Below are 13,034 nucleotides of genomic sequence, written 5' to 3'. Positions count from 1 at the left end.
CATTTACAGCACTACAGTGCATTGATGTGCATTGAAAGTAAGGTAAGACACACATGACTTATTTTCACCACAGCCTGTTGTGACACACGACATCACATCACAATGTGCTACAATGCATGCAGGTAAATGAAATATATTTTGAATTTATACATATATAAAATAAAAAAATCACAGTGCAGAGCTGTGTTAGCTTTGCATGTGTGAAAGGACCCTAAATTGTAATAACTTATTTTCTGCAAATGTTTGAATGCTAGAATAATACGTTTTCCTCACTTTTATAGACATTACATGTTTACAAATAAATCATGCAAGTAAAAATCATTTGACTGTAAAAGCATATCACTGAATTTTTTTTTTAATTCAGACAGAACTCACACAGACAGTAATTACACTACTTAAATGAGAATAGACTGTAAGTTGTAGATGAAAACTAGGCATCATTTTTTCTTTAGGACATATAATGATTTTATCAGACGTATATCGTAGGTGGAGTCTGCTGACAGCCAATAAAATTTGAAAACCTTTGCATAGAAAGGTGTGGTTTATATACAGCGTATAACTATGAGAACAAGAAGGATTCTTCTATATTGTAGTTCTTTTCTGTTGAGTGATTCCTCATCATCCTGATCATGATCGGGGCTGTCTTCACTTTCATCACCTATTTTTCCTGTAATTCATATTTTGTAGCTTATTAAGATTACTGCAATAAAATATTCTAGGATTTTTTTTACTATCATCATTCTCTCATTTTTATTGCAGATTCTGTGGCTCAGTTTAATGTCATCCAGGAACCCACAATAACCGCGTCTCTTGGTGGTAATGTCATTTTGTCCTGTGGTCGTAGTGATGGCTCTGTAGCTGGTGGTAACTACCCGAACTGGGTATATCAGTCACCTGGGAGTGTTCCTAAACTTATAACAGGTAGTAATGGAGCCAGTAATCATAATGTAAAACCCCCAGGAACCTCTGAACGTTTTACTGGATCCATCCAAGGAAGCTCAAGCGTTTTGTCTATCAGTAATGTACAGGATGCAGATGATGGGAATTATTACTGTGCTCTATGGACTGGTAGTGCGCACACAGTGCTACAAATTCACACACAGCGAGACACTAATATAAACTTCCCCTTTTGTTCCTCTTACATACTTGTTTAAATAGCTAAAGACTAATAAATATTCAGTACGTGTAGCAACCTCACAGAATGTTCTTTTGACTGGTCTGACAGCAGTTAGAGTAGTTATAAATGGTTTCTATTCATCACTGTTCTAATTGTGTACACTTTTATATTTGTCAGGAATGGACTCAGCACTGGTGGTGGGACTCACCTGCCGTGTGGGCTGCAGTACCAGGGCTGACCAGCGGGTGCTCTCAGCAGCCAGAAGCTCACTTCTGCAATCAGCCAAACCTGGGGCTGATTGCAGAAGGTGTATTTAAGGGATGGCCAGACCTGCAGTCTGGGCCTTGGTGTATGTTTTCCCATGAGCCTCTGTACCTGGTATCTTGTGTTCCTGCTTCGTTGCTGACCCTGCTTGATCCTGACCTCGGCTGACCGTCTCCTGTTGAACCCCTGGCTTGCCTGACCATCCTTCTACCTGATCCCCTGTACCACGCTGCCCGTGAGTTACTGAACCCGGCTTGTGACCCTGACCATTCTCTGACTGCTCCTTTGGTACCTTGCTGCCCGCACATTGCTGACCTGGCCCGTCTGACCACGTTACTACTCTGCCATCCATCCATTCTGCACGGATCCAGCCGTCCCTGCTCACACCTTCTGCCTCTTCACATCAGGCTTTCTACCTGCACATACCTCTGGCGGATCCCTCTACCACTAGCAGGTGTACTCAGGGGCCGCGACCTGGTTCCTGTCTGCTCCAAGTCCATCCCCACCATCAGGGGCCCTGGTGAATAAGCAGACTGGGACTTAGACTCCGCGCCCTGGGGAATCCTGTCCTGAGGACCGCTAGAGGTACCACCAAACGGTCATTACAGAACCCTACGGCCGGCCTGACCGTTCCACCTCTCCAGCCCTGACTACGCCTGTATTCCTGCACCTCCTAAGATTAGTGGAAGGTTGGTTCGCTCACTGTGCGTTTATATATATATATATATATATATATATATATATATCTGGGTGGCTAATAATAAACTGTATTATACTGTACCTGAGACCTGCGTTTCCCTGTGTCAGTCCACACCTTTCTGGTCATTCCTAGATTCCTGACAATATTGCATCTTTCATTGAGTATTATAATGATTTGTGAGCTTATAAAAAACAAATGGCAGAATTCTGTGAGCAAAGATGGGAACTGAAAATTTTAGTATGGTGTCTGCCCAATACCAAAAAGAAAGTTCTGGGTGGAATTGGGCTTCAAAGGACCAGCAGAATATTTATAAAACATTTGTATATGTTTTAGAACATTTCATCAAATGTCCATTAAATTGCTATCTGTAAACCAGGAGTGTAACTAGGATTGTGAAAGACCTGGTTCATGCTTAGGAAGGCAATGACGCAACAACAGTATCATTACAACTGTTAGGTTTTTTCTGTATCTGTATCTCATTGGGGAGATTTCCCTTTACTTCCTGTCCCATAGTCTCAGGAAGAAGTGAGAAAAAAGCCCCCAAAGGAAATCCCTGTTAGTCATCAAGGTCACCAGAACTAGTGTTGCAATGGGAAATTTTCTCCTCTATTTGTGTTCTTGTGATTATTTAAAATTTGAGATTTTTTTTCACTTTTGGTGCTAATAGAGGGTGAATATTCAACGAGGGAACAGGCATCAATAAAAACCTGACAGATGTTCTAATCCTTCACTACTCTATCCAAAGCTAAAAAAAAAGTTTTGCTTTCAGTTATATGTGTCAATAAACCCATTTCCCGCATACCATATAAGTCATCTCCTATTAGCAAAATGTAAACAGCAGTATATTGCACATGTGAAAATACTGACACTAAATACCATTTTCTCTGTGCTGTGTGCCCCGGTCATGTGATATCTTTTGCTTGCTCCACTGAACAGTGAAATCAGGGGGCAAGGCAAGCTGGAAATCTCTTAGGCCTAAACCTAGAGACATCACTTCCGAAAATCGATTAGATATTCTTGTGGCTGCACAGCGCTGATTGGGCCCTGTTGCATTCAAATGTGATACAAAAAAAAAAGAAATACTTGCCAATGTAAAAAAAGGGGGTAATCATTCCACAGTTGGCATTCTGACACTGGGGGGAACTTACTTTGTGTCACTGACATCCCCAGTGACACCAATACAGTGATCAGTGCTAAAAAAAAGCACTGACACTGTACTAATGGTACTGGGCAGGAATGGGTTAACAATGAGGGGCAATCAATGGGTTAACTGTGTGCTGGGAGTGTTTTCCTAGGGGCCAGGGGAGGGGGGGTGTGCTTCACTGTAAGCACACTGCTCTGGATGGCTGTGCTCAGGCATCCTGAACAGTGTGCCCAAACTGACAGGGAAGAGGGCTGTTGGTAAACGATGTAGCCCTCCTCCCTGTCAGTGATCGCCGGTAATCATCAGGTGCAGGCGGGTAATCACCAGCTGGGACCCACTGATTGACACCCGGGGCCGTGATCAGCAACACGTGAAGGGCGGTTGTGCACCTGGCGCGCACCCCCTACCCGGAAGTGCAAAATTATACACTTATACAGTTGTGTTCAAAATAATAGCAGTGTGTTGAAAAAAGTGAATAAAGCTCAAAATCCTTCTAATAGCTTTTATTTCCATACACACAAATACATTGGGAACACTACACATTCTATTCCAAATCAAAACATGAAGAAAAATATATCAAATTTGTGTTGTTCCTCTAAAACAAAAGTGAATATTAGACTGTTCAAAAAAATAGCAGTGTTTGTATTCTTCTTTACAAACTCAAACATTCACTATATAAACTGAAAAATGTTTGAAGATTTTGCTTTCCTTTGAATCACTTAATGAATATTTAGTTGTATAAGCACTGTTTCTGAGAACTGCTGTACATCTGTGTTGCATGGAGTCAACCAACTTCTGGCACCTGTGAACAGGTATTCCAGCCCAGGATGATTTGACTACATTCCACAGTTCTTCTCTATTTCTTGATTTTGCCTCAGAAACTGCATTTTTTATGTCACCCCACAAGTTTTCTATTGGATTAAGATCCAAGGATTGGGCTGGCCACTCCATAACATCAATCTTGTTGGTCTGGAACCAAGATGTTGCACGTTTACTGGTGTGTTTGGGGTCATTGTCTTGTTGGAACACCCATTTCAAGGGCATTTCCTCTTCAGCATAAGGCAGCATGACCTCTTCAAGTATTCTGACGTATTCAAACTGATCCATGATCCCTGGTATGCGATAAATAGGCCCAACACCGTAGTATGAGAATCATCCCCATATCATGATGCTTGCCCAACCATGCTTCACTGTCTTCACAGTGTACTGTGGCTTGAATTCAGTGTTTGGGGGTCGTCTGACAAACTGTCTCCGGCCACTAGACCCAAAAAGAACAATCTTACTTTCATCAGTCCACAAAATGTTGCGCCATTTCTCTTTAGGCCAGTCAATGTGCTCTTTGGCAAATTGTAACCTCTTCAGCACGTCTTTTTTTCAACAGTGGGACTTTGCGGGGGCTTCTTGCAGATAGCTTGGCTTCACATAGGCGTCTTCTAATTGTAACAGTACTCACAGGTAACTTTAGACCTTCTTTGATCTTCCTGGAGCTGATTGTTGGCTGAGTCCTTGCCATTTTGGCTATTCTTCTATCCATTCGAATGGTAGTTTTTTGCTTTCTTCCACGCCTTTCAGGTTTTGGTTGCCATTTTAAAGCATTTGCGATCATTTTAGCTGAGCAGCCTATCATTTTCTGCACTTCTTTATATGTTTTCCCCTCTCCAATCAACTTTTTAATCAAGGTATGCTGTTCTTCTGAACAATGTCTGGAACGACCCATTTTCCTCAGAATTTCAGAGAGAAATGCACTGTAACCAGCATGTACAACATTTGCTGCCTTCCTTCCTTAAATAAGGGCAATAATTGCCACCTGTTCTTCTAAGAATGAATCACATCACTAATAGAACTCCACACTGCTATTATTTTGAACATGCCCCTTTCAGTTAGTGATTCAATTACACAGAATCAGCAGCATGCATGTCATGACTGTTGGGTCTGTTGGATTTCTATTACTCTACTACACCTGCTAGTAAATTATTTGCCATGTAGAAATATCATTTCTACCAAAAACAGTGATTGATCAGGTTAGTGATGTCTGACTGCTATTATTTTGAACACAACTGTGTATGTATGTATGTGTATATATATATACGGGATTTTGCGCACAGGGGCCGCACTGCAGCAGTAAATCTACTGTGGGTGGTCCTTATGCGGTTAATGTTGATTCCCACATGAACGCAGCCCCACCTGGTCACGGGCATTGATGAGCACGTACACGTGTACAGATGAGATGGACCTGACCGCAAGCTGTGTCTACTCGTGGGATGGCTGTAACTGATATGATTTATGGACATTTATTCTGCCCTGCTAGCCACCCCACAGGACACACTTGCTTGTGCTGTGGAGCAGAAACGAAAAGTACTGTGGAATGTTTATTGAAACATAAAAGCTGTTGGGCTTGAAGGAGACTGGACTTGAAGGATTGTCTTTAACCACCTCCCGCCCGCCATATAGTCCAATGACGGGCACAAGGTGGTTCTCTTGTTCTGGGAGGACGTCATACAACGTCCTCCTATTCTCACCGCGCATGCGCGGCTCAGGGAGAGGGCAGCGCAGCGATCGCAGGTGCGCTGTGTCCCTCGGACAAAGCGGATCACTGATCAGGGAAAGAGCCGAAGATGTCGGCTCAGTCATGTGATCAGCTGTGTCCAATCACAGCTGATCACATGTAAACAGGGCAATGCCGGTTATCGGCATTTCTCTCCTCTCGAGCTGTCACGCTGACATCTCGAGAGGAGAGCCCATAATCAGCTTTCCACGGAGGGGACATGTACACTGATCATCAGAGCACTGATGATCAGTGTGCCTTGATGATCAGTGTAGCCCCAGCAGTGCCACCTGTCAGTGTCCATCAGTGCCTTGTGTCCATGCTCATCAGTGCCTCGTGCCAGTGCCCATCAGAGCCACATCAGTGCCTACCAGTTCACATCAATGCCACATATCAGTGCCCATCTGTGCTGCCTTTCAGTGTCACCCATCAGTGCCAGTCAGTGCCACCTATCAATGCCAATCAGTGCTGCCAATCAGTGCCAGTCAGTGCCGCCTATCTGTGCGCATCGGTGCTGCCTATCAGTGCTGTGTCAGTGTCGCCTATCAGTGCCAGTCAGTGCCATATATCAGTGCCATGTATCAGTGCTGCCTTTCAGTGCCCATCAGTGATGCCTGTCAATGCCCATCAGTGCCACCTACCAGTGCCTCCTCATCAGTGCCCATCAGTGTCACCTATCAGTGCAGCCTATCAGTGCCCACCACTGCAGCCTCATTAGCGCATATCAGTGAAGGAGAAAAATCACTTATTTACAAAATGTTATAACAAAAACTAAGAAAAAACATTTTTTTTCTAACATTTTCAGTGGTTTTTGGTTTGTTTAAGAAAAAATAAAAAACCCAGAGGTGATTAAATACCACCAAAAGAAAGCTCTATCTGTCAGAAAAAAATGAAAAAAATTTCATATGGGTACAGTGTTGTATGACCGTGCAATTGTCATTCAAAATGCGACAGCGCTGAAAGCTGGAAATTGACCTGGATAGGAAGAGGGTATAAGTGCCCTGTAGGCTAGCGGTTAAAAAAGAAACAGATTATGAACAAAAACAGAAACTATTTAGTGACTAGCAACTGTTGAGACAAGATGCACTCTGGTCAGGAGTATGTAATGTACAGCAGTAAGCACCTTGATATGGACACCACAATCCATAGCATGCTGCAGTCGGCAGTATGGGTTTGTTTTTTTACTGAAGCTGGAGAGTGCAAAATCAGGCTCACTTCTGCATAGAAACCAATCAGCTTCTAATCTCAGCTTGTTCAGTTAAGCTTTGGCAATAAAACATGGAAACGGTTTCTATGCAGAAGTGAGCCTGATTTTGCACTCTCCAGCTTTAGTAAATAAACCCCTATGTGTCATAGTGCTAGTCAACAGGAGGAAAAAATGCTCCACGTTGGTGATTGGAGAGAGAAAAATATTATGTATTGGTGGTCAGTGGGAGGAAAAATGTCAGCCTTGGTGGTCTGTGTCTACTCATACATTGGTGGTGTCTGTGCCCTCCTTAGGGCTCATGTACAAAGGCCGTTTGGAAAACTCTCCTGAACAATAGAAACTGACTGCTGGAAAACGTAGGCTAAAAAATGTCAGTTTAGCAGTGCTTGCATACCGCATTTATGTGCGTTTGCGTGTAGAAGCATTTTTAAAAGATAACCTCAGGAGACCCTCCGAAATGCCCAGAACGCACTGAAAAATAGTAACAAAATTAACTATTTCAGACATTTTGAGAGGAATAGAGTAAGCAGAAGCAGAGAGAGCAGTATGTGTTGAGATTACCTGTCTTTTCTGGTTGTAGTCACTATAGATCCCATCATGAGCATAATGCAGCATGTTCTACCATTTTTTCCTTCATGCGAAACCTGCAACTGACTGCGCTGGTGTACCGGGTCCATTTGAATACATGGAAAAGCTTTACATGCATTTCTGATGACGAAAAAAGGCTCTGGACAGCATTTGGAAATGGAACAGTTAAAAAACGCTTCAAAACGCAAATGCTTATAAATGCGGTTAACGGCGTTTACACGCATTTACAAACATTTGGCGTTTGAAACGCCGGTAAAATCTACTGCTGAACGTAAGTTTGGTGCATTCAAAAAAACAACTGTAAACTCAACTGCCTGTAAATGACTGTAGACGACGATGTGTACATGGACACATAGAAAAACATTAGGGAGAGTTCAGGGGTAGCTGAACAGCTCCTGAATGTCAGCTGAGTGTACATGAGCCCTTACATTGGCAGTCAGTGTCTGTCCCGTATTACATTGGCAGTCAGTGTCTGTTTCATGCTTTCATTGGCAGTCAGTGTCTATCCCAGCAATGGGCAAACTACGGCCCGCGGGCCGTATACGGCCCGGCGGACCTTTTAATCCGGCCCGCGGAGCTAGGCTCCCACTAGGCTCCTCTCACAGTCCGCCCTGAAGACCGGTGTAGCATGAAAATCTGTCTCCTATGAGGATCTGTCCCCCTCGACGTATCTGCGCATGTGCCGGAGATCGCCGATCGGCTGCTAATGCCTGAAACTGGCACATGCGCAGATACGTCGAGGGGGACAGATCCTCATAGGAGACAGATTTTCATGCTACACCGGAACGGCGCGGGGCGAGAGGAACGCGCGGAGCAAAGGTAAGTGAATTGACACAGGGGGGACTTGGGGACTTAATATGGGGGATGAATTAATATGGGGAATGAATTACTATAGGGGGGATGAATTACTATATGGGGGATGAATTACTATATGGGGGATGAATTACTATGGGGGATGAATTACTATATGGGGGATGAATTACTATATGGGGGATGAATTAATATGGGGAATGAATTACTATATGGGGGATGAACTACTATGGGGAATGAATTACTATATGGGGGGATGAATTACTATATGGGGGATGAATTACTATATGGGGGATGAATTACTATGGGGGATGAATTACTATATTGGGGGATGAATTACTATAATGGGGGATGAATTACTATATGGGGGATGAATTACTATATGGGGGATTAATTACTATGGGGGATGAATTACTATATGGGGGATGAATTACTATATGGGGGATGAATTACTATGGGGGATGAATTACTATATGGGGGATGAATTACTATAGGGGGGATGAATTACTATAGGGGGGATGAATTACTATGGGGGATGAATTACTATATGGGGGATGAATTACTATAGGGGGGATGAATTACTATATGGGGGATGAATTACTATATGGGGGATGAATTACTATGGGGGATGAATTACTATGGGGGATGAATTACTATATGGGGGATGAATTACTATGGGGGATGAATTACTGTATGGGGGATGAATTACTATGGGGGATGAATTACTATATGGGGGATTAATTACTATGGGGGAATATTACTATACTTACTATGGATGACACATACACATCTACTCTTGGTCCGGCCCCCGGGTCCAATATATGAACCCATTGCGGCCCTCAAGTCAAAAAGTTTGCCCACCCCTGGTCTATCCCCTATTACATTGGCAGTCAGTGTCTATTTCATGCTTACATTGGCAGTCAGTGTCTATCCCCTATTACATTGGCAGTCAGTGTCCATTTCATGCTTACATTGGCAGTCATTGTCTATGTCATGCTTACATTGGCAGTCAGTGTCTATCCCCCATTACATTGGCAGTCAGTGTCCATTTCATGCTTACATTGGCAGTCATTGTCTATGTCATGCTTACATTGGCAGTCAGTGTCTGTCCCCCATTACATTGGCTGTCAGTGTCCATTTCATGCTTACATTAGCAGTCAGTGTCTGTCATGCTTACATTGGCAATCAGTGTTTGTGCCCACCATACATTGACAGTCAGTGTCTATGCCCCCCTTGCGTTTGCAGTCAGTGTTTGTGCCCCCCTACATTGGCAGTAAGTGTCTGCATCCCCCAGCACTGGCAGTGTCTGTGCCCCCCTTACATTAGTGATCAGAGTCTACACATGTAATTATCTGGTTGTCTTTTCATCCTTCAGCACTGCCAGCATTGAGTAGACAGTTCTCATTACAACTATCAAGTAATATTTTAGATCTTTATATTGCAGTCCTTATGTCCTGTCCACTATGCCCACTTTTTCTTTCTGCACAGTGTGGCAGGGCAAGGCCATACTACTGTGCAAAACGCCAGTCTAGGCCGGGTTTTGTGGTAAACAAGCACCCTAATGGCACAGGTGTGTGCTGGCTTCTTAGAAGAGACAGAATTAGAGCTCCAAAGGGGTCAATGCTTGTTGGGAGCAGAGAGAGGTGCATGGCTGTACCGTCAAGAACAGGACAGATAGAGGCACGAGCCTGTGAGAGATGGGGCAGCAGGAAAGTGACAAGAGACAGAGCTGACAGAGGTACACCATTTGTGCATATGAGCACTGGGATGTGTGTTGGACAGTCAGGAGGACCTAAGGTACTAAGCTTGAGCATTAGAGCTGCAAAGAGAGAGCCAGGAGACTGAATACTATTTTGTTTGTTTTGATGGTGGAAACCATAGTTTCTTTGCCCTTTTAAATAAAGATGGGCAGGAAAGGCCCAAGTTGTCACAACGGCTTTGACACATTTATGTTACCATAACGCTAATCAATTCTTGCTCTGTTTCACCAAGGTCATTATGACTAAATCTAGTTTTACCCTGTTGCAACCCCCCCCCCCCCCACCACCACCACATTTCCCATCCCATTCAGTTTTCTATCCACCAAAGATTGGTAATCTTATACCCGGCATGCTATGGTTGTCATTTCTCCACCTTCATCTACATGGCCTCTGCACTTGTGGATATGTAAGCTCTATCTCAGCTTAAGGAAAAAGGGGGAGAACACTTTGGCATCATCATCTTGGTTTCCAAAGGACATTGTAACACTGACCTCTAATGTCTTAAAACTTCGGAGGATTCCAGCTCCTTCTGACTTTTCTACCTTGGTTTGAGTACATTTTATGCTAAGTCATGTGATCTGGCTGCAGAGTCTGGGCTTTCCATCTAATAATATGGAGGTCCAGCAAGCTACAGTGTTTGGGACATTACAGCAGGAAGATACAGTATGGTGAAATGCAGTTTAGATTTCAGTAACAGAATAGACTACAGCTTTCATGTATTTCTAATTTTTTTTTTTAAGTCTTTTTTTTTCAACAACGGAACTTCATTTCAAGCCTTTTTGTACTTTTGGATAGAACAGGACATGTTAGAAACAGTTTATTTTATTACATCTTTTATTGCATCTTCTGTGGTTTATGGTATGGAAAGTTTTTGAACCTTGCCACGGACAGTAAAGAAAAAAAAAATGTTTACATTTCATCAAAGTTAAAAAAAAAACCAAAAAAAGGTTAACAGTGTTATGCATTGCAATCAGCACATCAGCATTGTTACATCATAGTGCACTGCTGCGTTAGCTTTGCTGGTGTGAAAGGGTTCTAAATTGTTATAACCTTTATTTTCTGCAATTGTTTTAATGCTAGAATGATGCTTTGTCTGTTACATACAGTTTACAGTACATATAAATCAAGCAAGTATAAATCATTCAGTTACAAACACACATATTTATTCAGCCAGAATTCAGTACTTACAGTACTTGAAACTATAGAGAAAAATAGGCACAATTTTTTATTTAACATATGTAAACATTTTATCAGTAAATATATGTGTGTGTGTGTATATATATATATATAAAACAGGTGGCAATTATTGCCCTTATTTAAGGAAGGAAGCCAGCAAATGTTGTACATGCTGGTTTCAGTGCATTTCTGTCTGAAATTCTGAGGAAAATGGGTCGTTCCAGAAATTGTTCGGAAGAACAGCGTACCTTGATTAAAAAGTTGATTGGAGATGGGAAAACATATAAAGAAGTGCAGTAAATGATAGGCTGCTCAGCTAAAATGATCGCAAATGCTTTAAAATGGCAACCAAAACCTGAAAGACGTGGAAGAAAGCGAAAAACTACCATTCGAATGGATAGAAGAATAGCCAAAATGGCAAGGACTCAGCCAACAATCAGCTCCAGGAAGATCAAAGAAGGTTTAAAGTTACCTGTGAGTACTGTACAATTAGAAGACACCTATGTGAAGCCAAGCTATCTGCAAGAAGCCCCCGCAAAGTCCCACTGTTGAAAAAAAACACATGTGCTGAAGAGGTTACAATTTGCCAAAGAGCACATTGACTGGCCTAAAGAGAAATGGCGCAACATTTTGTGGACTGATGAAAGTAAGATTGTTCTTTTTGGGTCTAGTGGCCGGAGACAGTTTGTCAGACGACCCCCAAACACTGAATTCAAGCCACAGTACACTGTGAAGACAGTGAAGCATGGTTGCGCAAGCATCATGATATGGGGATGTTTCTCATACTACGGTGTTGGGCCTATTTATCGCATACCAGGGATCATGGATCAGTTTGAACACATCAGAATACTTGAAGAGGTCATGCTGCCTTATGCTGAAGAGGAAATGCCCTTGCAATGGGTGTTCCAACAAGACAACGACCCCAAACACACCAGTAAACGTGCAACAACTTGGTTCCAGACCAACAAGATTGACGTTATGGAGTGGCCAGCCCAATCCCTGGATTTTAATCCAATAGAAAACTTGTGGGGTGACATCAAAAATGCAGTTTCTGAGGCAAAACCAAGAAATAGAGAAGAACTGTGGAATGTAGTCCAATCATCCTGGGCTGGAATACCTGTTCACAGGTGCCAGAAGTTGGTTGACTCCATGCAACACAGATGTACAGCTGTTCTCAGAAACAGTGCTTATACAACTAAATATTAAGTGATTCAAAGGAAAGCAAAATCTTCAAACATTTTTCAGTTTATATAGTGAATGTTTGAGTTTGTAAAGAAGAATACAAACGCTGCTATTTTTTTGAACAGTCTAATATTCACTTTTCTTCAATTGTTTTAGAGGAACAACAAAATTTGATATATTTTTCTTCATGTTTTGATTTGGAATAGAATGTGTAGTGTTCCCAATGCATTTGTGTGTATGGAAATATAAGCTATTAGAAGGATTTTGAGCTTTATTCACTTTTTTTAACACACTGCTATTATTTTGAACACAGCTGTATATATAGTAGGTGGAGGCTGCTGACAGCAAATAAATCTGAGACACTTTGCATAGAAAGGTGTGGTTTATATACAGAGTATAACTATGAGAATGAGGAATGGATTCAACTACAGTAAACTCTGTTCTGTCAAAGTGATTCCTCATCATCCTGATCATGTTGTGGACTGTTTTCTCTTTCATCACTTATTTTTCCTGTAATTTATATTTGATACTTTATTAAGAT

At 42.3% G+C, this 13,034-nt stretch overlaps 2 protein-coding genes across 2 annotated transcripts in view; both read left to right on the top strand.

Moving 5' to 3' along the window:
* Positions 1-13,034, top strand: part of LOC149445898 (immunoglobulin lambda-1 light chain-like) — a 537,782-nt gene that overhangs the window by 70,910 nt on the left and 453,838 nt on the right. The window lies entirely within an intron of this gene.
* LOC149445900 (uncharacterized) overlaps positions 12,924-13,034 on the top strand; it is a 37,198-nt gene continuing 37,087 nt past the window's right edge. The window contains exon 1 of the mRNA XM_089653164.1: positions 12,924-13,005. Coding sequence (XP_089509290.1) covers positions 12,966-13,005 — 40 coding nt within the window. The 5' untranslated portion in view covers positions 12,924-12,965. The remainder of the gene's footprint in view (positions 13,006-13,034) is intronic.

The sequence above is a fragment of the Staurois parvus genome, unplaced genomic scaffold, assembly GCF_062004578.1.
Source record: "Staurois parvus isolate SC_StPar_1 unplaced genomic scaffold, SC_StPar_1.0 ptg000704l, whole genome shotgun sequence".
Lineage (NCBI taxonomy): Eukaryota > Metazoa > Chordata > Amphibia > Anura > Ranidae > Staurois > Staurois parvus.
This window is presented reverse-complemented; position numbering and strand designations above follow the sequence as displayed.